The sequence below is a fragment of the Dendrobates tinctorius genome, unplaced genomic scaffold, assembly GCF_039654945.1.
Source record: "Dendrobates tinctorius isolate UK_male_01 unplaced genomic scaffold, ASM3965494v1 ptg000028l, whole genome shotgun sequence".
Lineage (NCBI taxonomy): Eukaryota > Metazoa > Chordata > Amphibia > Anura > Dendrobatidae > Dendrobates > Dendrobates tinctorius.
This window is the reverse complement of record NW_027361696.1, coordinates 39,373,871-39,397,575: the sequence shown is the minus strand read 5'-3', so window position 1 is coordinate 39,397,575 and position 23,705 is coordinate 39,373,871. Positions and strand designations below refer to the sequence as shown.

General features: G+C 47.4%; 1 protein-coding gene across 1 annotated transcript; it reads right to left on the bottom strand.

The window, feature by feature from the left end:
* Positions 1 to 2,381: 2,381 nt before the first annotated feature.
* On the bottom strand, positions 2,382 to 23,680 carry LOC141085311 (cell adhesion molecule CEACAM7-like). The gene is made up of 7 exons (XM_073570593.1): positions 20,055 to 23,680; positions 14,538 to 14,858; positions 13,278 to 13,553; positions 5,739 to 5,867; positions 5,196 to 5,245; positions 5,020 to 5,118; positions 2,382 to 3,159 (listed from the first exon to the last, which is right to left on the bottom strand). The coding sequence occupies exons 1-7, from the start codon at positions 20,104 to 20,106 to the stop codon at positions 3,067 to 3,069; spliced, it is 1,020 nt and encodes a 339-aa protein (XP_073426694.1). The 5' UTR covers positions 20,107 to 23,680; the 3' UTR covers positions 2,382 to 3,066.
* Between the last annotated feature and the right edge of the window lie 25 nt (positions 23,681 to 23,705).

Sequence of the window (23,705 nt, the reverse complement as noted above, 5' to 3'; positions counted from 1 at the left end):
TCCCATCTTCATAAATGGATATTGCTTATAAAAACAAGCACTCTTGTAATTGACTGTTTACTAATATTTACATCTATTCTTAAAATATTTACCCTTTTCTCTTCCTTTGTTTACTGCTTGTTACCTTGGATACTGACCACCGCTGCAGGAGAGCAGGACATGCACTGTGCTTGCAAGCTTTTTTTCCCATTGTAAAGCATTGTTTTGAAGCCGGTCAGGATCACGGGAGCGCGCTGTTACCGTCTTATCCTGTCTCGCTTCAGCAAAGTGCTGGCATCCTAGACAGCAGCGGTGGTCGGTCTCCAAGGCAATGAACTGCAAACAAAAGTGTTAATATCGCAAGAACGTCTGCAAATGGTAATAAGCAGTAAATGGCAAAAGTGCTTGTTTTTACACTTACTATCGGACAGTAACCATCTTCAAAGATGGAAAACCCTTTTGGGGCTAAACCAAACAAAGCTGTAAAGAAGAATACTATTTGGCTACATTGTTGCATTCCAATTTTTCAGCGCACACAATATTTAGTTTGCGTTTTCTACTACCCCCTGCTGATCAGTTAGAAAACCATCATGGTCCTGTATGTCTGTGAGCCATATCAGTTGGGCCATCAAGTCAGGCTACTGTTTTGTTTTGTTTTTTTCCATGGTGGTCCATGTTGACATGATGACATCAACACTTGCTGCAGATTTGCTGTCTGCAAATTCATGCTCCAAATTTCAACTCCTATCACATCCCTGTGGATGGAGATCTGAAGACTGTCGCCATTAGAGGGCGCTGTTCCTATTGACAGTCACCTGTAGCCACCTGCAGGTGACAGTACAAGAGTGGAGGGCAGAAGTGGCTGGAGAGCAATGCAGGTAAGATGGCTGAGCAGAGAGCAGCATCAGAGTTAGCAGAGAGCAGCATCAGAGTTAGCAGAGAGCAGCATCAGAGTTAGCAGAGAGCAGTATCTGGGTGAGCACAGAGCAGCATCAGGGTGAGCAGGCAGAGAGCAGCATCTGGGTGAGCAGAGAGCAGCATCTGGGTGATCAGGCAGAGAGCAGCATCTGGGTGAGCAGAGAGCAGTGACTGCTCAGCCAGATACTGCTATCTGCTCAGCCAGAGAGCAGCATCAGGATGAGCAGAGAGCAGTGACTGGCTGAATAGAGAGCAGCATCAGGGTGAGCAGAGAGCAGCGACTAGCTGAGCAGAGAGCAGCATCAGGATGAGCAGAGAGCAGCGACTGGCTGAACAGAGAGCAGCAGCAGGGTGAGCAGAGAGCAGCGTCAGGGTGAGCAGAGAGCAGCGTCAGGGTGAGCAGAGAGCAGCGTCTGGGTGAGCAGAGAGCAGCATCAGGCTGAGCAGAGAGCAGCATCTGGGTGAGCAGAGAGCAGCGTCGGGGTGAGCAGAGAGCAGCATCTGGGTGAGCAGAGAGCAGCATCAGGCTGAGCAGAGAGCAGCATCAGGCTGAGCAGAGAGCAGCATCTGGGTGAGCAGAGAGCAGCATCAGGGTGAGCAGAGAGCAGCGTCAGGGTGAGCAGAGAGCAGCATCTGCATGAGCTCAGTGCAAATGGATGAGATCATGTGACACCGAGCCCAGCAAATCAATCCCTCATCTATATGTAAAAGCAGCAGGTTCACAGTGATATAGAGAGTGCATCCACCTAAGAGATGGCAGAGTCACTTCTAGCCCTTCTCATGTTTGCCAAAGATGGAAGGAACAACATTTACTTAAAAGGAAAACAAAGCTATTGTGCACATGCTCATCTTCAGCCTATAAACGATGGAGGCAATCATTTGTCTCCTTGGTTTAAATGTACACAATTCACATTGGACTGGCCCACCAGAGGATGTTCCGCTGGGCCTCATGGTCTGCGCTAATGCCACCAGCAATGGACTGGCCCACCAGAGGACTAGTGGATCCTCCAGTAGCCTTATGGTCTGCATTCATTCCACCAGTGTTGGACTGACCCACTAGAAGACTGGATGATCCTCCGGTGGGCCTCATGGTCTGCGTTAATGCCACCAGCAATGGACTGGCCCACCAGAGGACCAAAGGATCCTCCGGTGGGCCCTTGCTGGCACAGCTTTGCAGCAGTTCATTTACTGTTTAGACAAAATGATATGCTGCCGATAAAGATGATTTCAAAGCAAGCTTACAAATCACTGCACCCGGCATATGACTATTTTGCTGATTTGTCAGGTGACTACTGGATTTTTGGGCTGGTCGATAGCTGGGAATAATCTTTCTTATGAATGCTCAGTCACCAATTATCAGTTTGACAAGACGGGAGACACAGATAAGGACAGACTCTGCTGTGAGGACCCCTTATCCATGGTGGGCCCTAAGAATGATTTTCTCTGAGTCCAAACTACTCCAGGCCGACGCTGCACACAATACATAGAGTTTTTGCTTTTATTTCAGCATCTATTATAAAAATATATATTCCAAAACCTCCCAATATACAATATTTATAAACTTCTGTAACTTTCTATATGTATAAATATATATTACTTCATGTATATTGCAGCTAGCAGTAAGGACTTTGTGTTGGCATCAGTCTGGACAGTTACTGACAGTCCTAGGGGTAAACACAGGGTTTTAGAGGTGAGTTTCCAAAGGTCCTCCACATTGGTCACTGAGGCTAGTGATTGACGACACTATATCTGGTGGTCTGGGACAGTGAGGGGGTCAGCTCTTGGGTATCCCCAGAAGACTCACTCATACTGTAGCAAAAGCTTCATAAATAGTACATCCTTCATATATGAATACTTCGTATCCGCAAAAATGGAAATGTGGAACGGGTGCAGAGGGGAAATGGAGGGGCTGCAGCATGAAAAGGGGCATGGAAAGCAAATTCTGTGCAGATATTAAGGGAGCACAGAGAGTCACACTTTTGATTTTATGATGCTCCATTTGGAGAGAAGATCATCAGCTGCATCCGAGAAGATAAGACTTTGACCATGGAAGGTCCATCGCTTGTCCATCAGTTTGATCAGGTTTGCTCCTATCAGCGGTTTTGGCTGTCCACCTCCATCTTTCATCCACTTCTGGATTAGGAAATGCCTCCTCTTAGTTCGTCCTTGTTATACTTGTGTGGCATGCTTGACTTTGGGTTTGCTTGGTGGAGGTTTGGGTGAAGGATTTCGAAAATATTCAGATGTGTTATCTCCAGAATTCTGCAAATTACAAAAGAATAAAGTTACATTGTTAAATTATTGCTCAGAAAGGAAACAGTCGAGGATCAAATTTTCTACATCTGTAATTTATAATAATATTACAAAAGGATGAACAACAAAGAAAAAGGTTTGGGCACATGAGAATGCTCCTCACTACACCATAGCTTCCATTATGGTCTCTAGTCAGTCTCCTTTCCCTTTTAGCAATTTATAAATATATCCCACTGCCTTTTTTTTCTTGCCAATCTTCTTCCCCTCTGGCAGTTATAAATATTATCCACAGTAAATTGCCTAGTCAGTCTCCTTCCCCTTCTGGCAGCGGTGTTATAATAATGGTTTCAATCTAAGAAGGCCTAATATCAGAACTCACCATGATATAGGAGCCAATAGAGATGTATGAATTGCAAAAATAATACACATCAACTTCCCTAGTCATCCAGCCATTGTAGAAATTGTAAATATAGTCCCAAGTAAGTTCTCAGTAAGTTTGCATTCCCTTCTGGTGATTATTAGTATAGCCACACCCTCCCCATAAGTTTCATAGTCAGTTTCCCTTCCCCTCTGAAGGTGTAAATATTTTCTGCAGTAAGATCTCTAGTCAGTCTCCTTCTCCCCCTTGCTATTGAATGCATAGAAGTTTCAAATATGATCTCCAGTAGATTCACAGTCAGTCTCCTTTGCCCTAAAGAAGTGGTAAATATAGCCCTCACATAAGTTCCACAATTATTTTCTCACCACACACCACCAGTTGTAAATACAGTCCTTAGTAAATTCTCTAGCCAGTCTCCTTCCCCCTCTGGCAGTAAGGGTACCGTTACACCTAGCGACTCACCAGTGATCCCGACCAGCGACATGACGCGGTCAGGAACGCTGGTGAATCTCTAGGTGGTCGCTAGTGAGCTGCCACTCAGGCAGATCTCACTAGCGACATCGCTGGGGACGCGGATCGCTACTTACCTGTCAGACGCGGCGATCCAGCGTCCTCCCGCCCGGCTCCACGCGTCGCTCGTCGTCACAGCAGGAAGCGCCGCAGGAAGTGGACGACGAGGAATGATCCAGCAGCTTCTCGCGCGATCAGCGATAACCAGCGGGGGAGCCGGTCGGAGGTAAGTATCACATGCAGGAATATCGCTAGCAATATCGCTGTAACGTCACAAAATCAGTGACTTTACAGCGATATTGCTAGCGATATCGCAGTGTGTAACGGGGGCTTTATAAACATAGTCCCTTTTAAGTTATCTAGTCAATTTCCTCCCCCTCTGGCAGCTGCACTTAGTGTCCCCAGTAAATTCTTTAGTCTGTCTCCTTCTCCCTCTGGCAGTTGGTAATTTATTCTTCAGTAAGTTCTCTATTCAGTCACTTTCCCCCTATGTTAGTCATAGTCATTCTCATTTCATGCTGGTAGCTTTAAATATAAACCCTCACAAGATTTCCAGTTAGTCATATTTCCTCCTTTCTAGCAGTTGTAAACATAGTCTTCAGTAAGTTCTCCAGTCAAGCTATTTTCTCTTTCAGGATTTGTAGTTATAGCCACCAGCAAGTTTTGTTCTCAGCCTCCTTCTCCCTCTGGCAGATATGTATATATAGTTCACAGTCAGTCTCCTTCCCTTTTGAAGTAGCTGTAAATATAATTCTCAGTATATTCCCTTTCTGTCATCTATAAATATAATTTCTATTATGGTCTCTAGTCAGTGTCCTATATAAATATAGACCCTGGCATTTTTCCTGGTCAGTCTCCTTCCCCCTTCTTGCAGTTGTAAATATAGTCCACAGTAAGCTGCCTAGTCAGTCTCCTTCCCTTTCTGGAAGCTGTGTTATAATCATGATATCAATGTAAAGAAGCTTAATGGCAGAACTCACCATGATGTAGGAGCCCATAGAGATGGACGAATTGCGGTACATGATGTTATTCAAGGTGAAGTACGCTGGGTCATCAGGTGACAAAGTTGCACCTGATACCTAAAGCAGAGGCAGAGTAAGCAAAACTCAGAAGGTATAAGAGATAATACACACTGGACCTCTTGGCGACATCTTACCGTGCGTAAAGCGTCTTTATGCAGATCACCTGGATTCTTCTCTTTTTTTCCTGAACGAAACAATAACATTAGTGAGGTCTGCTATTTGGGGGCTTCATCTATTAGAGGGGGCTACAAAGAGTATCTCCCTTCCTGGAGGATACCCACAGACTATTGATTGCAATGAGAACTGTGTAATACTTCTTTCCTCCTGTAGAGGTGCTGTGTGGAAATGAAACACTTTATGACAAATATGTTTACTGCAGGGGGAGATCGGGGCAGGAAAACAGTGATTGGCTATTAGCTCACCTTTCTATAAAAAGCGGAGAACCCCCAGAGGCTGTATGGGGTATTACAGCTCAGACCCATTCACTTCAATACAGCTGAGCTGCCATACCGGACACAAGCCAGGGATAGGGGTGACACTTTTTTTTGGAAGAAGGCAGACATGATTTTCTAATCCATGATCACTCTCCGGTAAAAATGTACTTTCTCTTTAAGACCCATGTGGTGCACGCCGCCATTATATCATGCGCCATTTCTACTATTTATTTGTGGACTCACCTTTCCTTCTTTTCCGTATACAAAATATCACAATGACGATCAGTGCAATGAGCAGTAACGCTCCGGCTACTGAGCCAATCACGATGCCAGCGATGGCGCCCGCGCTCAGCGGACTAGGACTGTCCGAGTCTACAGAGAACAGAGAAGGAATCATGGCGATATACAGTGTGTCCGCTCGCAGCCTGCGCTCTGATCGCTGCCGTTTTACTGCTCAATTGTAAATACAAGAAAAATAAAGTAAAAGATAAATTAAACAATTGTTTTTAAAAACATAAAGAAAATGCAAAGTTTGATAGGTTGTCCCACACTGCTTTGTTTCTAGTTTTCCTTCCTTAAATTTTTTTCACCATTGAAAACGTTTCTGTATATTGTACAACAAAAGGGAAGGTGTCTATCGAAACTACAACTCATCCTGAAAACACAAGCTCGGATATGGCTATGCCGATGTTTAAATAAAAATCTGGCGTGGAAAATGCAGAGGGGAAAAACTAAAGAACAAAAAAAAGGAACATGGCCTGGTTATAAAGGAGATTATTTATACTAAAGATATATATATTTTTGTAATTTTCATTTAATTTGAAGAAATGGGAAATCTCCCAGACCCCCTTTTGCTGCCAAGAGGAATGTGGTCTTAAGTCTGGGTCTGGTTTGTAGTCTGTATACAGGAGGGGTTTGGTTTGGGGTTTGTATACAGGAGGCCTGGTCTGGGGTCTGTATATAGGAAGGGTCTGGTCTGAGGTCTGTATACAGGAAGGATCTGGTCTGGGGTCCGAATATAGGAAGGGTCTTTTTTTTCGGGGTTCCGTAGATACGAAGGGTCTGGTCTGGGGTCCGTATACAGGAAGGGTCTGGTCTGGGGTCTGTATAAAGGAAGAATCTGGTTTGGGGTCTGTATACAGGAAGGATCTGGTCTGGGGTCCAAATATAGGAAGGGTCTTTTTTTCAGGGTTCCGTACATAGGAAGGCTCTGGTCTGGGGTCTGTATGTGGGGAAGGTGACTTGACGGACAGACGTGACTGGTAGAAGGAGGGGATGGTTTGTGCACTAGTGACAGAGATTGACAGGTTAGAAAGGTAACAGCAGGGAAAGACAGAAAAGGGAGTGCAGTACCGTGAAATGACCACAAGATGGCAGGGGAGAGTAGTACAGGACTTAACATCAGCTTAGGGCTTAGGAATCCGCTTAGTCATGGGGGGTGGGGAGATAGGAGCCCGGGTGGGAAATTCCCCTGTGAGAGAGGGGATAAATAGAAGAAGGCGGGGCTCCAGGAGAGTTTAGTCCCGGGAGGAGCTCAGAAGAAGACGGAGAAAGTGAGAAGAGCTCGGCCAGGGGGACAGACAAAGGAGAGACAGTCGGGGGGGCGGCCCTGACCCGACGGACTGCAGGACAGGCAAGGAGAAGAGGCAGCCAGGGGGGAGACCCTGACTCGACGTACCGCAAGACAGACGAGGCTCCGGGGGTACCGACTGGAAGACAATCTCGGGCAGGTGAAGCGCTGGGGGTAGATTGGTCTAGGACCGCCCCCAGTGAAAGATCCGCGAGGTGTGTTACTGTGACTGGAGCTGAAGAATAGGTACCCGGGCCTGGCGATACAGTGGTGTAAAGAAGCTGCGGTGCGTGTTTGGTGGTCGTCAGGAGGACGACAAGTAAATCCGGAACTGTTGCAAGTGGAAGCTGTCTCCGTCTCGTCTTTGCCTCGTCTGGTAAGCAGTGGTCCACCCCCCCCAAGCCCGGCCCCCCTACCACATTTGGCGTAGTCGGCAGGATCACCACCGCTAATACGACACCTTCCGCAGCAGGCCTGCGTTTGAAGAACCTAGAAGGACTTGGACTGTTCCTCTGTGGATTACAAGTGCCTGTGGATTACAAACACCTGTGGATTACAAATCGCTGGCCTGTGGATTATAATTTGGAGACTGTGTTCCGGATTCTTGCTTGTCATCGGAGGATCCGGGGTGGTACGAAAGCCAGACAACGGGCGGAGAAGAGGAGCGACTGCGGGGCCGTGGGAGTGGCCGCTGAAGACATCGCCAGGGAGCCTCCCCGCGGGATCCCCCAGCCTGGAGGCTAGGCCCGCCGGACGGCGGGGTGAAGAACAGAGGCTGCGGGAGCCGTGGGATGACGTGTCGGAGGCCGCAGCACTGGGGAAGGTGAGAGTTCCCCCGGCTCTGCCAGCGGCTCCGCATGCGGCCCCCACCACCCGGCCGCACCGCGCGGCCTCCTGTGCTCCTTGAGGCTCGGCCGCGGAGGACTCGGCGGCCTCCGCCGGGCTGATCGATGCCCCTGCTCCCGTCCCCGAACCACCCTGCCCGGCGGCGCCATGTCCGGTGTCGCCGGTGCGGAACTGCCACGTCCCCGAACCACCCCGCCCGGGGGCGCCACGTCCGGTGTCACCGGTGCGGAGCCAGCCCGTGGCCCACATTGCTGCGTTCCCCCTTTCAGCAGCGGCCCCATCCATGAAGCCGGCCGCTACTCTGGCCCCATCTGCAACTCCAGTTGCGGCCTGCTCCGCGGCCGCCCCTGGTTCGATCGCGGCACTGGCCGCGGCCTACTCGGCGGCACCCGTGGCCGCTTCTGCCTCGCTCATGGTTCCAGCTGAGGCCTGCTCACCGATGTCCGCGGCCGCCTCTGCCGCGCGCCATGCCGCAACTGCGGCCTGCGCATCAAGGTCCGTGGCTGCTCCGGCCCTGTTCCAGATTGCGGCTTTGGCCGGGTCATCGGGCTCTGCCGCCTCTGCAGAGCCGTCTGCTAATCACGCTAGCAGGCCCCAGCTTCGCCGCTCCGCTTCTCATCGGTCCACGACCCTGGTCCCTCACCTGCGGTTGGAGCTGCAGGAGCTGGGGGCCGGACAGAGCGAAGCCACCAAGTCAACAGAAATGAGAGAGTCCACGCCACCACCGGTGGTGGACTGCTGGTTCCCAAGCGGAGAACTGGCGCGGAACGCGCGCCGTGGATCCACTTTCGGCTCCTTCTATCCCTTTTGACTCATCTCTCAGGAGGGAAATGGCCCCTGAGCCCTGGGCAAAAAGAACACTCAGGGCTCGGGAACAGTCGAGACATCCCGGGAAACTCATGGCTGTGAGGTTCCCCTGCTGGACTGGCGCAACATCCGCCGTCAGGAGATGGCCCGGACTGTTGGGATTTCGTTGCACCATTGTGCAGGCCTAAAGAGGACAGTTATGCGTCCAAAGTTGAGGAAAAGGTTTATTGTTTTTTCCTGATACAGCGGGGATGTGGGAAAAAGTGCTAATGTTAAAGGGAGGGGGAGTAGTTCCATTTTATGTTTGAAATAATGTGTTTAACGAAGGAGTTAAAGAAAAAGAGAGAGAGAAAAGGGGGTTACTCCGGTTGAGTAACTCCTATTGTTATTGGAATAGTGGTAATCATATATACGATATGTTAAAGTTGATTTAATAAGTAGTGTGTTTAACCAAAAAATATGTATGCAACAGGTTCCGGGTACGAGGTAGTTGTGACGAAGACGCCGACCATGACTCTCATAATGAAGGACGAGGAGATGAGAGATATCAAACCAGACAGTGGTCCCAAGTCAGATCCCCGACACCACGGACACCCCAAAAAGGAAGAAATGGTTGAAGGTAGTGGAAGGGGAGAGCAGTGGGAGGTACACGCCGTAGAGTAGTCCGGGTGGACCTCGCCAACCCGAAAGAAGTTGTCACGTGGCTTGTGCGCTGGCGGGTAGCAGTAGGCTGCTCGGAGCAGGGTGCTCCCGGTTTAGTTCGGCCCCTGTGGCGGGTGTGGCCCAAAGACCGGTCCGACAACAGACTGTGGACAAGCTTCAGAACGACGTAGGTAGGGAGTGCGATTGTCGGGACGACAATGGACAAAGGGTAGAATAGTGTGGGGAAGGTGACTTGACGGACAGACGTGACTGGTAGAAGGAGGGGACGGTTTGTGCATTAGTGACAGAGATTGACAGGTTAGAAAGGTAACAGCAGGGAAAGACAGAAAAGGGAGTGCAGTACCGTGAAATGACCACAATATGGCAGGGGAGAGTAGTACAGGACTTATCATCAGCTTAGGGCTTAGGAATCCGCTTAGTCATGGGGGGCGGGGAGATAGGAGCCCGGGTGGGAAATTCCCGTGAGAGAGGGGATAAATAGAAGAAGGCGGGGCTCCAGGAGAGTTTAGTCCCGGGAGGAGCTCAGAAGAAGACGGAGAAAGTGAGAAGAGCTCGGCCAGGGGGACGGACAAAGGAGAGACAGTCAGGGGGGTGGCCCTGACCCGACAGACTGCAGGACAGGCAAGGAGAAGAGGCAGCCAGGGGGGAGACCCTGACTCGACGTACCGCAAGACAGACGAGGCTCCGGGGGTACCGATTGGAAGACGATCTCAGGCAGGTGAAGCGCTGGGGGTAGATTGGTCTAAGACAGCCCCCAGTGAAAGATCCGCGAGGTGCGTTACTGCGACTGGAGCTGAAGAATAGGTACCCGGGCCTGGCGATACAGTGGTGTAAAGAAGCTGCGGTGCGTGTTTGGTGGTCATCAGGAGGACGACAAATAGATCCGGAACTGTTACAAGTGGAAGCTGTCTCCGTCTCGTCTTTGCCTCGTCTGGTAAGCAGTGGTCCACCCCCCAAGCCTGGCCCCCCTACCACATGTATACAGGTAGGTCTGGGATCTGTAAACAGGAATGGTCTGGTCTGGGGTCCATATACAGGAATGGTCTGGTCTGGGGTCTGTATACAGTAATGGTCTGGTCTGGGGTCTGTATACAGGAAAGACCTGGTCTGGGGTCTGTATACAGGAAGGCTCTGGTCTGGGGTCTGTATACAGGAAGGATCTGGTCTGGGGTCCGAATATAGGAAGCGTCTGGTGTTCAGGGTTCCGTATATAGGAAGGGTCTGGTCTGGGGTCCGAATATAGGAAGGGTCTTTTTTTCAGGGTTCCGTACATAGGAAGGGTCTGGTGTCTGTATACAGGAAGAATCTGGTCTGGGATCTGTAAACAGGAATGATCTGGTCTGGGGTCCATATACAGGAATGATCTGGTCTGGGGTCTGTATACAGGAATGGTCTGGTCTGGGGTCTGTATACAGGAATGGTCTGGTCTGGGGTCTGTATACAGGAAAGATCTGGTCTGGGATCTGTATACAGGAAAGATCTGGTCTGGGGTCTGTATACAGGAAGGATCTGGTCTGGGGTCTGTATACAGGAAGGATCTGGTCTGGGGTCTGTATACAGGAAGGATCTGGTCTGGGGTCCGAATATAGGAAGGGTCTGGTGTTCAGGGTTCCGTATATAGGAAGGGTTTAGTCTGGGGTCCGTATACAGGAAAGATCTGGTCTGGGGTCCATATACAGGAAGGTTGTGGTCTGGGATCTTGTCACGTACCCGCTTCTCAGCACGTGACTTGGAGTTGCAACTGCAAGGGTTAATTTATCTCCCCTCAATCAATCCAGCATTTAACCTCTGTCCTATGCTGCAATGGGAGCATAAATCACACCACGACAAAAACCACATACCCCATTTCATACACGCTGCCACCACTTATCGAACACACGGACGATGAGTCCTGGAAATACTACTACTACTGTCTGCCAATCACCAGGATCACTCATTCCAAGGTTATGGGTTCTTTAGAGCATACAAGGTTCAAACTTATTAAAGTTTTAAGCTTTAATAGAAAAGTACAGTGCTTACAATAAAAGGATATAAAAATATGGAACTAACAACTGACATACAAATTTGCAAAACAATTATAAAATAAAAGGGAGAAAATTTCAGGAATATCTAAACTTTGCAGTCTGTTATTCTGTTTCCTGATGGAGGAAATATGAAAATGGATCACATCAGCTTGGCTGCCCACAATCTGTGAACAACTTTCTTTGTGGAGGGCCCACTTTATAGGCTTAGTCTGGAGACCAGACATTCAAGTTAATATTCTAATTCCTGGTTTGTGACTGGACCATGACTACTTTACCAATTAATACATTATTTTTTCTAAATGCTCTTTGTCTTAACCTTTCTTTCCCATAGTAAATAGAAAGTGTCAGGCTGCAACTAGGTCCCATTTGGTGTCTCCCTTCAAAGGCATCAGAGGTGTGAAATGGTTCTAATTCTGTGCCTCAGGAAGGCACCCTGAGGTCTGAGACACTGCTACCAGAAAAGCTACCTTTGCTCAGAATAACATAAATTACTGCCGGTCATACATCGCCTACAAATACATATTTTCACTACAGGTCTGTATACAGGAAGGGTCTTGTCTGGGGTCTGTATACAGGAATTGTCAGGTATGTGGTCTATATACAGGAAAGGTTTGGTCTGGGGTCTGTATACAGGAAGGGTCTGGTCTGGGGTCTGTATACAGGAAGGGTCTGGTCTGGGGTCTGTATACAGGAAGGGTCTGGTCTGGGGTCTGTATACAGGAAGGGTCTGGTCTGGGGTCTGTATACAGGAAGGGTCTAGTCTGGGGTCTGCATACAGGAATATTATGGTCTGGGGTCTGTATACAGGAAGGGACTGTGGTCTGTATACAGGAAGGGTCTGATCTGTGGTCCGTATACAGGAATGGTCTGGTGTGGGGTCCGTATGCAAGAATGGTCTGGGCTGGGGTCTGTATACAGGAAGGGTCTGGACTAGGGTCTGTATACAGGAAGGATCTGGTCTGGGTCTGTATACAGGAAGGATCTGATCTAGGATCTGTATACAGGAAGGGTCTCGTCTGTGGTCTGTATACAGGAAGGGTCTGGTCTGGGGTCTGTATACAGGAATGGTCTGGTCTGTGGTCTGTATACAGGAAGGGTCTGGGGTCTGTATACAGGAAGGGTCTGATCTGTGGTCTGTATACAGGAAGGATCTGGTCGGGGTTTGCATGCAGGAAGGATCTGGTCTGGGGTCTGTATACAGGAAGGGTCTGCTCTGGGGTCCGTATACAGGAAGGGTCTGGTCTGTGGTCTGTATACAGGAAGGGTCTGGTCTGGGGTCTGTATACAGGAAGGGTCTAGTCTGGGGTCTGTATACAGGAGGGTCTGGTCTGGGGTCTGTATACAGGAAGGGTCTGGTCTGGGGTCTGTATACAGGGGTGTCTGGTCGGGGGTCTGTATACAGGAAGGATCTGGTCTGGGGTCTGTATACAGGAGGGGTCTGGTCTGGGGTCTGTCTACAGGAAGGCTCTGGTCTGGGGTATGTGTACAGGAAGGGTCTGGTCTGGGGTCTGTATACAGGAAGGGTCTAGTCTGGGGTCTGTATACAGGAGGGGTCTGGTCTGGGGTCTGTATACAGGAAGGCTCTGGTCTGGGGTCTGTGTACAGGAAGGGTCTGGTCTAGGGTCTGTATACAGGAAGGGTCTGGTCTGGGGTCTGTATACAGGAAGGGTCTGGTCTGGGGTCTGTATACAGGAAGGGTCTGTATACAGGAAGGGTCTGGTCTGGGGTCTGTATACAGGAAGGGTCTGGTCTGGGGTTTGTATGCAGGAGGGGTCTGTTTTGTTGGCGACCTCCTTGACATCTCATGTGCAGCTGGCAGTGGAGGCTGTCAGGACCACCTTTTACCTGTTGCACCCCCACGTGTTCACCTACATGAGATATTCAGTGTCCATGTTGCGGTTTTCCAGTCGACAGGATTGGACACGTTGCAGGTGTAGTTTCCGTTGTGCGTCCGGTTCGGAGCAGTAATCTGTAGGGTCCGACCGTTATCTAATGTAACAGAGCTGATATTACTAGGTAATGACTTCCCCTCTCTCGTCCACGTGTAGTTCTCCCCTCCACTGACCGCACTGCAGCTCAGATTTACAACAGGGGTACTCTCGTCTGCTGTGGCAGGAGACTGTAACACCAAGGGGTTTATCACCGGATCTGTGGGGGCATCAGAAGAGGAAATTACAATAAATCACATGTAGATTTCCACCAGTGCAGCCATCTGACTGTATAGCGTATCACAGTGCATGTTCATCCTGACCCACCTAGTGCATCAATACAATTTCAGAGTACAGTAAAAACTGACCTAAAGGCCGATCTGTAGGAGAAAGATTTCACTACATAACCCTATAGTTGTCATAGGGGCGCAGGAGGTGATAGGGCAGGATTGTTGTCATAGGGGCACAGGAGGTGAGAGGGCAGAGAGTGTTGTCATGGGGAAAAGAGGTTAGAGGGCAGGGAGTGTTGTCATGGGACAAAAGAAGTGATAGAGCAGGGAGTGTTTTCATAGGGGCACAGGAGGTGATAGAGCAGGGAGTGTTCTCATAGGGGTACAGGAGGTGATAGAGCAGGATTGTTGTTATAGGGGCGCAGGAGGTGAGATGGCAGTGAGTCTTGTCATAGGGGGAAAGGAGGTGAGAGGGCAGGGAGTGTTGTCATAGGAGCACAGGAGGTGAGAGGGAAGGGAGTGTTGTCATAGGGGCACAGGAGGTGAAGCTATTCTTACAGCCAGGAATACACAGGAATTAAATATTGTGTAGTAAAAAGTTCTAAAACTTTCTAATAAACTTTTATGTTTCAGTTTAGCACCTGTTGCTCTATCCCTTTAACATTGCGGCTTGCTTTCAGTATATAGGCAGCTTTTTTAATTACGGTAATTTTATTTTTATCCAAAGGTCAAAAAACCTTGTATTTACTGGACCCAGAGAAACCATTGAACGGATAATAATTTGCTATAATGTATCAAGCAGAATTCCTGCATAATGTATCTGCCGGGAGCAAAGCTGAGAGAAGTATTAGCCGGGCTTCTCCATCCCATTCACTGACAACAAACAGCGATCCTGGGGAAAAATACTCAGTACTATGTAATATAATGTTATTATCATCTGCAGTATTTCTATAATAACTCTTTATTGGACTCACCGTAGATTTTCACAAGGAACGTCAGCGAGTTGAACTGATCTGAGAATGACGCCCCGCTGACCGTGTAAATTCCGCTGTCATTCTTGGTGCTGTTCGTTAAGACCAGGGATCCGTTCCCAATGATGTCCAGTCGACTTTGGATTATGGGATTGGGAGATGCAGTAAAACTGTTATTATGCCAGAAGACCAGCATGATGCCATCTTTATACCAGTAGATATAGGCGTCTGACGTAGCTGTGTATGAGATGAACAAGCTGATGTTGTTGCCAACCAGGAAATCGCTGGAGGAATTACTCTGCACCGTCACAACCGCTCCTGTACCTGTAGAATAACATGGCAGAGAAGGCTCAGTTATCCTGTATAATAACTTAATGTCCACTGCCTGTTGTCAAGTGTCATCCTTCTATCAGCAGAGATAGCTAAACAGATTACAGAAATTCTGGTCTTTGTCTCGCTGCTCTTGTTCTCCTGTCTTACAAGCTGCTTACCTGTGTAAGAGAAAAGCTGGCTTTTGGTTCAGGGCAAACAATGCATGCTGAGAAGTGAGAAAAAAGTAAGCTCTATGCTGGTAGATGGAAAAGTAAGTTCCAGCTCCTATAGTGCTGGTAAAATGCTGATGACGATGAAGCACCCACTGAATAAGAGCATAAGAATCAGGACAATTTCTCGACATATTAGACTGGTATGGGCACCAAAAGCAGTTTTACCTTGTTGTGGGGATGAGAGCAGTAAGAATGTACTTTCCTTACGATCTTTTACCTTGGGTAGAGTGGTAGGTGTGCTTAAATGTACAGGCAATCTTTTACCTTGGGTAGAGTGGTAGGTGCGGTTAAAAGGACAGGCTTTTGGGAAGTTTGGAAAAGCACTTACAGGGTCAGACTGGCCCACCGGAGAACTGGAGTATTCTCCAGTGGGCCCAGGCACTGACACCTGCTGGCATACTGGCCAGCAGCTGCCTAGGGCCCCCACTGCTTCAGGGGCCCTTAGCTAGTGGCGTGTCTCTAATAGCAGCACGTCGCTAATAGCGGCACACCCAGCTGCTATGGGGTCCCTGAGCCAGGGGGGCCCTCCCCTGGTGCCAGTGGGGCAGCAGCTGGAGAGAGGAGCCTGTCCCCGCTGCTAAAAAAGAAATGAATATTCACGATTCCCCATGCCCCCATGGGTGTGGAGAGGGGTGAATACCATTTCACTTTAATAGCGAGCAGTGTTAGTCGCACGCTGAGGTTAACACTGCCTCTAGGAGCGGACATACCGAATGTGATATACCCCGAAGGTGGGCCCCTGCAGGGTGGCTAACCCTGAGGGCAATAACCGGGCAGGGAGCGATCCCTGCAGCTTAGCAGCAGAGCGGAGCTGCAGGGATCTGATGCCGTCCTGCTTCCTGCCCGGCACTTCCTGTCTGACACTGCACGGCTGGATGACGTCATCATTCTGAGCAGCTGTTTCAGAGAGAAAGATGCGGGGATGTGCTGCAGCTGCGGGGAACGTGCAGAGAGGTGAGTGGTGCTGTGTGTGTGTCTGTCTGCCTGCGTGTGGTGCTTTGTGTGTGTGAGTGGTGCTGTGTGTTTGGGTGCTGTGTGTGTATTGGAGATTGCCAATGATGTGGGTGATGGAGAGAGCAATGATGGGGGTGGTGGGGGAGAAGGGAATGTTGTTGTTGGTGAAAGGATGATGGAGGTGGTGGAATGGGCAATGATGGGGTGGTGGGGGAGAAGGCAATGATGGCTGTGGTGGAACGGACAATGATGGTGGTAGGGTAAGGCAATGATGGAGTGGTGGGGAGAAGGCAATGATGGTTGTGGTGGAACGGACAATGATGGTGGTGGGGTGAGGCAATGATGGAGGTGTTGGAATGTGCAATAATGGGCGTGGTGGGGGAGAAGGCAATGATGGTTGTGGTGGAACGGACAATGATGATGGTGGTGGTGGGGGAAGCATTGATGGAGGTATTGGAATGGGCAATGATGGGGTGGTGGGGGAGAAAGCAATGATGGATATGGTGGAAAGGACAATGATGGTAGTGGTGGAAAGGACAATGGTGGTGGAGTAGGCAATGACAGAGGTGGTGGAATGGGCAATGATGGAGGTGGTGGGTGAAAAGACAATGATTGAGAAGGTGATGAGGACAATGATGGGGTGGAGGGGGAGAACAAAGATGGAGATGAAGGGGGACTGCATTATACCCTATGAGGGAGGCTACACTATACCCTATGAGGGGGTTGTGTAATAATTTATGAGGGGGCTACATTATATTCTGTGGGGGGCCTGCATTATTCTCTCAGGGGGCTACATCATACTACATTAGGGGGGCTGCATTATGCCCTATGATGGGGCTACAGTATATTCTACGGGGGGGCTGCCTTATGAGGGGGTTGCATTATACTCTGAGGGGACTGCATTATATTCTGTGGAGGGGCTGCATTATACTATATGAGGGTGCTACATTATATTCTATGAAGGGGCTGCATTATACCTTATGAGGGGGTTGCATTATATTTTGTGGGGTGCTGCATTATACCCTATGAGGGGGGCTGCATTATATTCCATGAGGGAGGCTACATTATATTGCATGAGGGGGGCTACTTTATATTCTATGAGGGGGCTACCACAACACCTGCAGCATAATTAAGACGTGTACTACCTTATATTATACCCTGATATTAGCGCGTTTACCTCACAATTGGTGGTCTTGTATTTATTTCTATGTAGCTACATAGTGGGCCCCAAGAATGATTTTCTCTGGTGGGCCCAAGGTGCTCCAGTCCGACGCTGAGCACTGACATGTTATTTGATGTTCTGCTATTTTGGCTGGGAGATGTGGAGAGCAGGGAACAACATAAGTAATGGAAACGAACAGACTGTGAAAAGTGTCCTCTTGCTCATCGGCTGCATTGTAACAAATAGAATTTGTGGAGTTGAGCAGACTGGCAGGAGGTATATGGGATCTAGAGGTAGCGGGCCCACCCGGTCTCTGCTCGAAGCTCAGCAAAAAAAAGACCACGATAATGACAACAGATCATCTTAGTGTTTATGATCAGCAGGTCGGACCAGCCGACAGAATCTTGTGAAATGTTACCTATAAACGGCAACACAGTAATATCTGTTTATATAATTGTCTTGTATTGTTTTCATTTCCTGTTCTGTCCAGATGTCACCGTATCCCAGAATTCCAAGCGGAGGAAGTTCACCGACCGCCGTATTGGGACACCCAAGTGATGGGTGTCTCAATATGGAAACTGCTGCTGGTACCAACCTATTGTGTGGTACCACCAGCGGAACACCGTCGCATCACACACTCTATACGCCGTACGCACCACACACACTCTTACACTCACACACACTCAAACATTCACACTCTCACACTCACACATTCACAGACTCAGACTCACACACTTACACACAGTCAGACTCACATACACTCACACACTCAGACTCATGCACAAAAACACACATTCAGACTCACACACTCAGACTCACACACTCACTCACACTCAGAGGATTCATTTTGTGAGGTAAAATATATCACTGACCGTTTTTAAACAATATTTTACCTCACAAAATGTATCCTCTGTGAGCCTCTGCTGTAATGTCAGTATTGTCTTTTGCTTCCTCCCCTGCCCAGGAGCTGGGGTACACGGTCAGACACAGGGATGAGAGAGACAGCTCAAACAGGACAGCACATAAGGGGAGAACACAGGACAGGAAGGAGAGAGACAGCAGACAAGGGGGATAGCACATGGGGTAGACAGGTCAAAGAAGAGGGCACAGACGGGAGAAGTCAGCACATGGGGAAAGAGAGAGTGGATAGGTGGGTGAGCACATGGGGGAGAGATTCTCAACGCTGCAAAGCCTGCCCCCATCGTGACATTACCGCCCTCCCAATGCGATAGCATCGGGCCTCCATCTAGTAACATAGTTAGCAAGGCCAAAAAAAGACATTAGTCCATCCAGTTCAGCCTATATTCCATCAGTATTAATCCCCAGATCTATGTCCTTCTAAAGAATCTAATAACTGTAAGATACAATATTGTTATGCTCCTGGAAGACATCCAGGCCTCTCTTGAACCCTTCGACTGAGTTCGCCATCACCACCTCCTCAGGCAAGTAATTCCAGATTCTCACTGCTCTAACAGTAAAGAATCCTCTTCTATGTTGGTGGAAAAACCTTTTCTCCTCCAGGCGCAGAGAATGCCCCTTTGTGACCGTCACCTTCCTTGGTATAAACAGATCCTTGGAGAGATATTTGTATTGTCCCCTTATATACTTATACATGGTTATTAGATCGCCCCTCAGTCGTCTTTTTTCTAGACTAAATAATCCTAATTTTGCTAATCTCTCTGGGTATTGTAGTTCCCCCATCCCCTTTATTCATTTTGTTGCCTTCCTTTGTACTCGCTCTAGTTCCATTATATTCTTCCTGAGCACCGGTGCCCAAAACTGTACACAGTACTCCATGCGCGGTCTAACCAGAGATTTGTACAGAGGCAGTATAATGCTCTCATCATGTGTATCCAGACCTCTTTTAATGCACCCCATGATCCTGTTTGCCTTGGCAGCCACTGCCTGGCACTGGCTGCTCCAGGTAAGTTTATCATTAACTAGGATCCCCAAGTCCTTCTCCATGTCAGATTTACCCAGTGGTTTACCGTTCAGTGTGTAATGGTGATATTGATTCCTTCTTCCCATGTGTATAACCTTACATTTATCATTGTTAAACCGCATCTGCCACCTTTCGGCCCAAGTTTCCAACTTATCCAGATCCATCTGTAGCAGAATACTATCTTCTCTTGTAGACACAGAACACAGAAGTATGGCAGAGTGAAATCACAGAGTCTGGAGCCCCAGGACTGTATACGCCCTCATCTGCATTCATAACTGACACATCACTCCACCAGAAAACCAACCGATCCCTCCGTAAATATGATCAACTGCAAAGAATCCGATATATGACGACAATGACATCCACAGAACTAACAAATCCGGAGACACAAGTTTATGTCGCAGCTGATGAAAGTAGAAACGAGGAAGAATGGAATTATAGATGATAGATAATTAAAGAAAATTTGGCACCACTACCAAAAGAAGCTGGGTGCAATAAAACCTGTTTAGGTGATGTCCAAACCTCCAAAATAGAAAATCAGAAAAAAAAAACAGGCAGCACTCCAAAAATTAAAGTGAAAAACTAAATAGATAATAGAGATAATAGATAAGAGATTGACTGATAATAGATAATTTCACATATCTTAGGTAATGCTCTCTTTTATTGTAAGCATTTAACCCTAATGATATTATTATGGGTAATTCCCCCGCTTTGCATGGATATATATATATATATATATGATATACATGGAATGTTTCTGTCGTTCTCCATATAGGGCCCCATATGGCATCCCCACTAATGTAGCTATAGGGGGCTCAGGCCCCTCACTTCTGGGCTTTTCCTGCAGTAGAGGAACGTGCCCTGTATTGTAAATGTCCCAGTGCCAACTAGTGCAGAGCAATGTGCCAATGACTTACCAGTATGTGCCAGCAGGAGCAGGGCACAGAGCAGGGCGGCCCCGCCGGCCATATCCCAGTATAGGATCAGAACTACATCAGACGACGGCTCCGATACCTGCCGACAGGTGACACCGGTTACAGGTGTATTTCCTGTTATCCCCTGGAAGAAGTAAGAGACAGAGGAGGGGAGGGTGGGTGAGGGGTGGAGAGCGGATCCTGTGGCAGGTACACGACACACCTCTTTGCCTGGCTCCACTCTTCACATTACGGAGCTGTGGTGTGTATCTAAGCCTCTCATGTGTGATACCTTCCTTCCCACTAATACACGCTGGATACATTGTGTCACTGGACGCTGTATACAATGCTGCATTCTAAATGGCTCATAAATATTTACATTAAAGGAACAAATACGCTTAATCTAATTCAGTATTCAAGGAGCCCACCAGTGCCTGATGTAAGGTGGGAGCAGTATGTAAACATATATGGACTTTTCCAAATAGGCAGTCCCATGTAAGTAAAGACACAGACCGAAGACGTGCCTGTGCATGAACAATGGATGGATTCTTTGCAGTTCAATAATTCATCATAATGCACAATTGCACCTGCTTTGGAGGTAGATGTGGCCCCGTTACCCCTTGGGCCCCAAGCTGCACAGTTTGCCCGGGTCACAGCGCATCCATCTACTCAATAACCAGATCTCACTATTCAGACATTAATCCTATGCATTAATAATACAGCAGAGTTTCTCGAAAGGAAATGTTAGGAAGATGATGTTCCCCATTTGTTTCAAGACGGGTCCCCTAATGATGAGCTGAGATGTTTTTTTTCTGCTGGAACCAGTAATGATCAGCTGCAATCAGTGAAAGCATCAGGAAAAAAGAGATTAGTCTCCATACAGCACAACCGCTGGTGAAGTGAAGCATTACACAGTGTGGTCCTCCAGAGTGGGAGACGCTCTGGACTCCCTTCTATTAACTCAGAACTCTCTCATATATAATAGGCTCTTGTAGTTACAACCTTACTTTAGGGAATTGCGTTTTAAGTGATTGTACAGTGTCATTTATTAAGTATCTGGAAGGGGAAACTCCATTTTTCTTATTTTCTTCTTTTCTCTGAATCGTTGTAGCTATTTTTTTTTATAATTTCTGTATTTTCTTAAAATTTCCATCTCCGCCTGATTGAGTTTTAGATAAGCTGCTTCTGCTTAGAGGTCGCGGTTTATACATTTCAGTTTACAATTAGCAATGGATCACATCACAAAAATGTATCTGTAAATGATTACACGGACTTCAGCATCAACTCGTCTACTCCAATCACACCCAAAGCAAAACACTCTCTTACTTTAGACTGTGCACTTCATTTACAGTGGCTTGCGAACGTTTTCAGCCCCCTTGGTATTTTTTTGTGCTCCGTTATTCCACAACCTGGAATTTCAATGGTTTTTTTTAGGGTTTTCATCAGTTCACATAAAAAAACATGCCTATAATTGGGAACATTTGGTTTTCTTTTTATTGTCCCTTATAAACCAACCCTGGCTTGTACTTCTCAAAAACTTTGTCCCAGACTTGTTTGGAGATCAAATTGGTCTTTGTGGTGTTGTTTGGAGATCTCCTTGGTCTTTGTGGTGTTGTTTGGAGATCTCCTTGGTATTTGTGGTAGTTTGGAGATCTTCATGTTCGTGGTGGTGGTTGGAGATCTCCTTGGTCTTTGTGGTGTTGTTTGGATATCCCCTTGGTCTTCATGGTGTTGTTTGGAGATCTCCTTGGTCTTCATGGTGTTGTTTGGAGATCTCCTTGGTCTTTGTGGTGTTGTTTGTAGATCTCCTTGGTATTTGTGGTATTGTTTGGAGATCTTCATGTTCCTGGTGGTGGTTGGAGATCTCCTTGATCTTTGTGGTGTTGTTTGGATATCCCCTTGGTCTTCATGGTGTTGTTTGGAGATCTCCTTGGTCTTCATGGTGTTGTTTGGAGATCTCCTTGGTCTTCATGGTGTTGTTTGGAGATCTCCTTGGTCTTTGTGGTGTTGTTTGGAGATCTCCTTGGTCTTTCTGGTATTGTTTGGAGATCTTCTTTGTGTTTGTGGTGGTGGTTGGAGATCTCCTTGGTCTTTGTGGTATTGTTTGGAAAACCCCTTTGTCTTTGTGGTGTTGTTTAGAGATCTCCTTGGTCTTTGTGGTGTTGTTTGGAGATCCCCTTTGTCTTCATGGTGTTGTTTGGAGATCTCCTTGGTCTTGGTGGTGTTGTCTGGAGATCTCCTTGGTCTTTGTGGTGTTGTTTGGAGGTCTCCTTGGTCTTCGTGGGGATGTCTGGAGATCCCCTTGGTACTTGTGGTGTTGTTTGGAGATCTCCTCTCTCTTCGTGGCGTTGCCTGAAGATCTCCTTGGTCTTCTTGGTGTTGTTTGGAGATCTCCTTGGTCTTTCTGGTATTGTTTGGAGATCTCCTTCGTCTTCGTGGTGTTGTTTGGAGATCTCCTTGGTACTTGTGGTGTTGTTTGGAGATGTCCTCTCTCTTCGTGGTGTTGTTTGAAGATCTCAGTATTTGTGGAGCTGATTGGAGATCTCCTTGGTCTTCGTGTTGCTGTTTGGAGCTCTCCTCGGTCTTTGTGTTATTAATTGTGGTCTTCGTAGTGTTGTTTGGAGATCTCCTTAGTCTTCGTGGTGGTGTTTGGCTAAAGTGCAAATGTATATATACTGATAAAAAGCCAAAGGGGTTAATACTTTCGCAAGCCACTATACATAATACACAAATAATGGCATGACGTGCTTTGTTTTCTATTCTAGTCACATTCAAAGCAAAATTGGTTCATGTAATGTAAATCCTTCATTAAATAATCTGCTCATTGCATGTAATGTAAATGTATTTTTGTTGTGTGGTACATTACAAGTTCTACTCTGGTCAGCTCCAATGCAAAACCTTGCATTGTTATGGAAATAATTATATAAATCACTCCAGTCACATCCAAAGCACATCTGTGTCCTGGAATCTAAGTTATACATTGCTTATTACACATTTAATTTCAGCAAATCCAAAGCAAAACTTGGGAGTGTTTGCTACCTGTATCTATAGCTACCGTTCCTACAGCAGTCACTTGTGACCCCTAAACACTTAAGTTCCCATAATATGACTGTCATCAGTGGTTTGCTTATTAATAAAAATTTGAGTGCAGCTTTGGATGTGACTAGAGTATACGTTAGAATTCAAAAGCCCCATAAGACAAAGAAAAGCAAGCGATGCTTGGAAAGTGTTTTTATCTGAAAAATCCCTGAGTGTCTCAGCTGAAAGTACATATCTGGACAGATCCTCCACAATCCACAGAGGACTTGACGAGAAGCCGAAAGTGGGAAATGTAGAAACCAGAATATTGCCAGGAGTTCTGCACATGAAGGACGGGCTCTCGCTCTCTGTTATACTGCATTTTTTATGTCAAATACCCAACAGGAAAAACAGGACGCGCTCCAAAACTATTCACGCCGTAGCCGACATTGGGTGTAACAAGCCTCCCTGTAGGCTGCACATCAGCGTCTCTATACGTAGGCAGGGATTATAGATTACACTGTAATTAATGTATTAATAGGTACAATGTATATGCTAAGTGTCTATAAAAGTAATCACGACCTTGAACATTTTCTTATTTTTCACTGAGACAAAAATGCATTATTACAGGTTTAG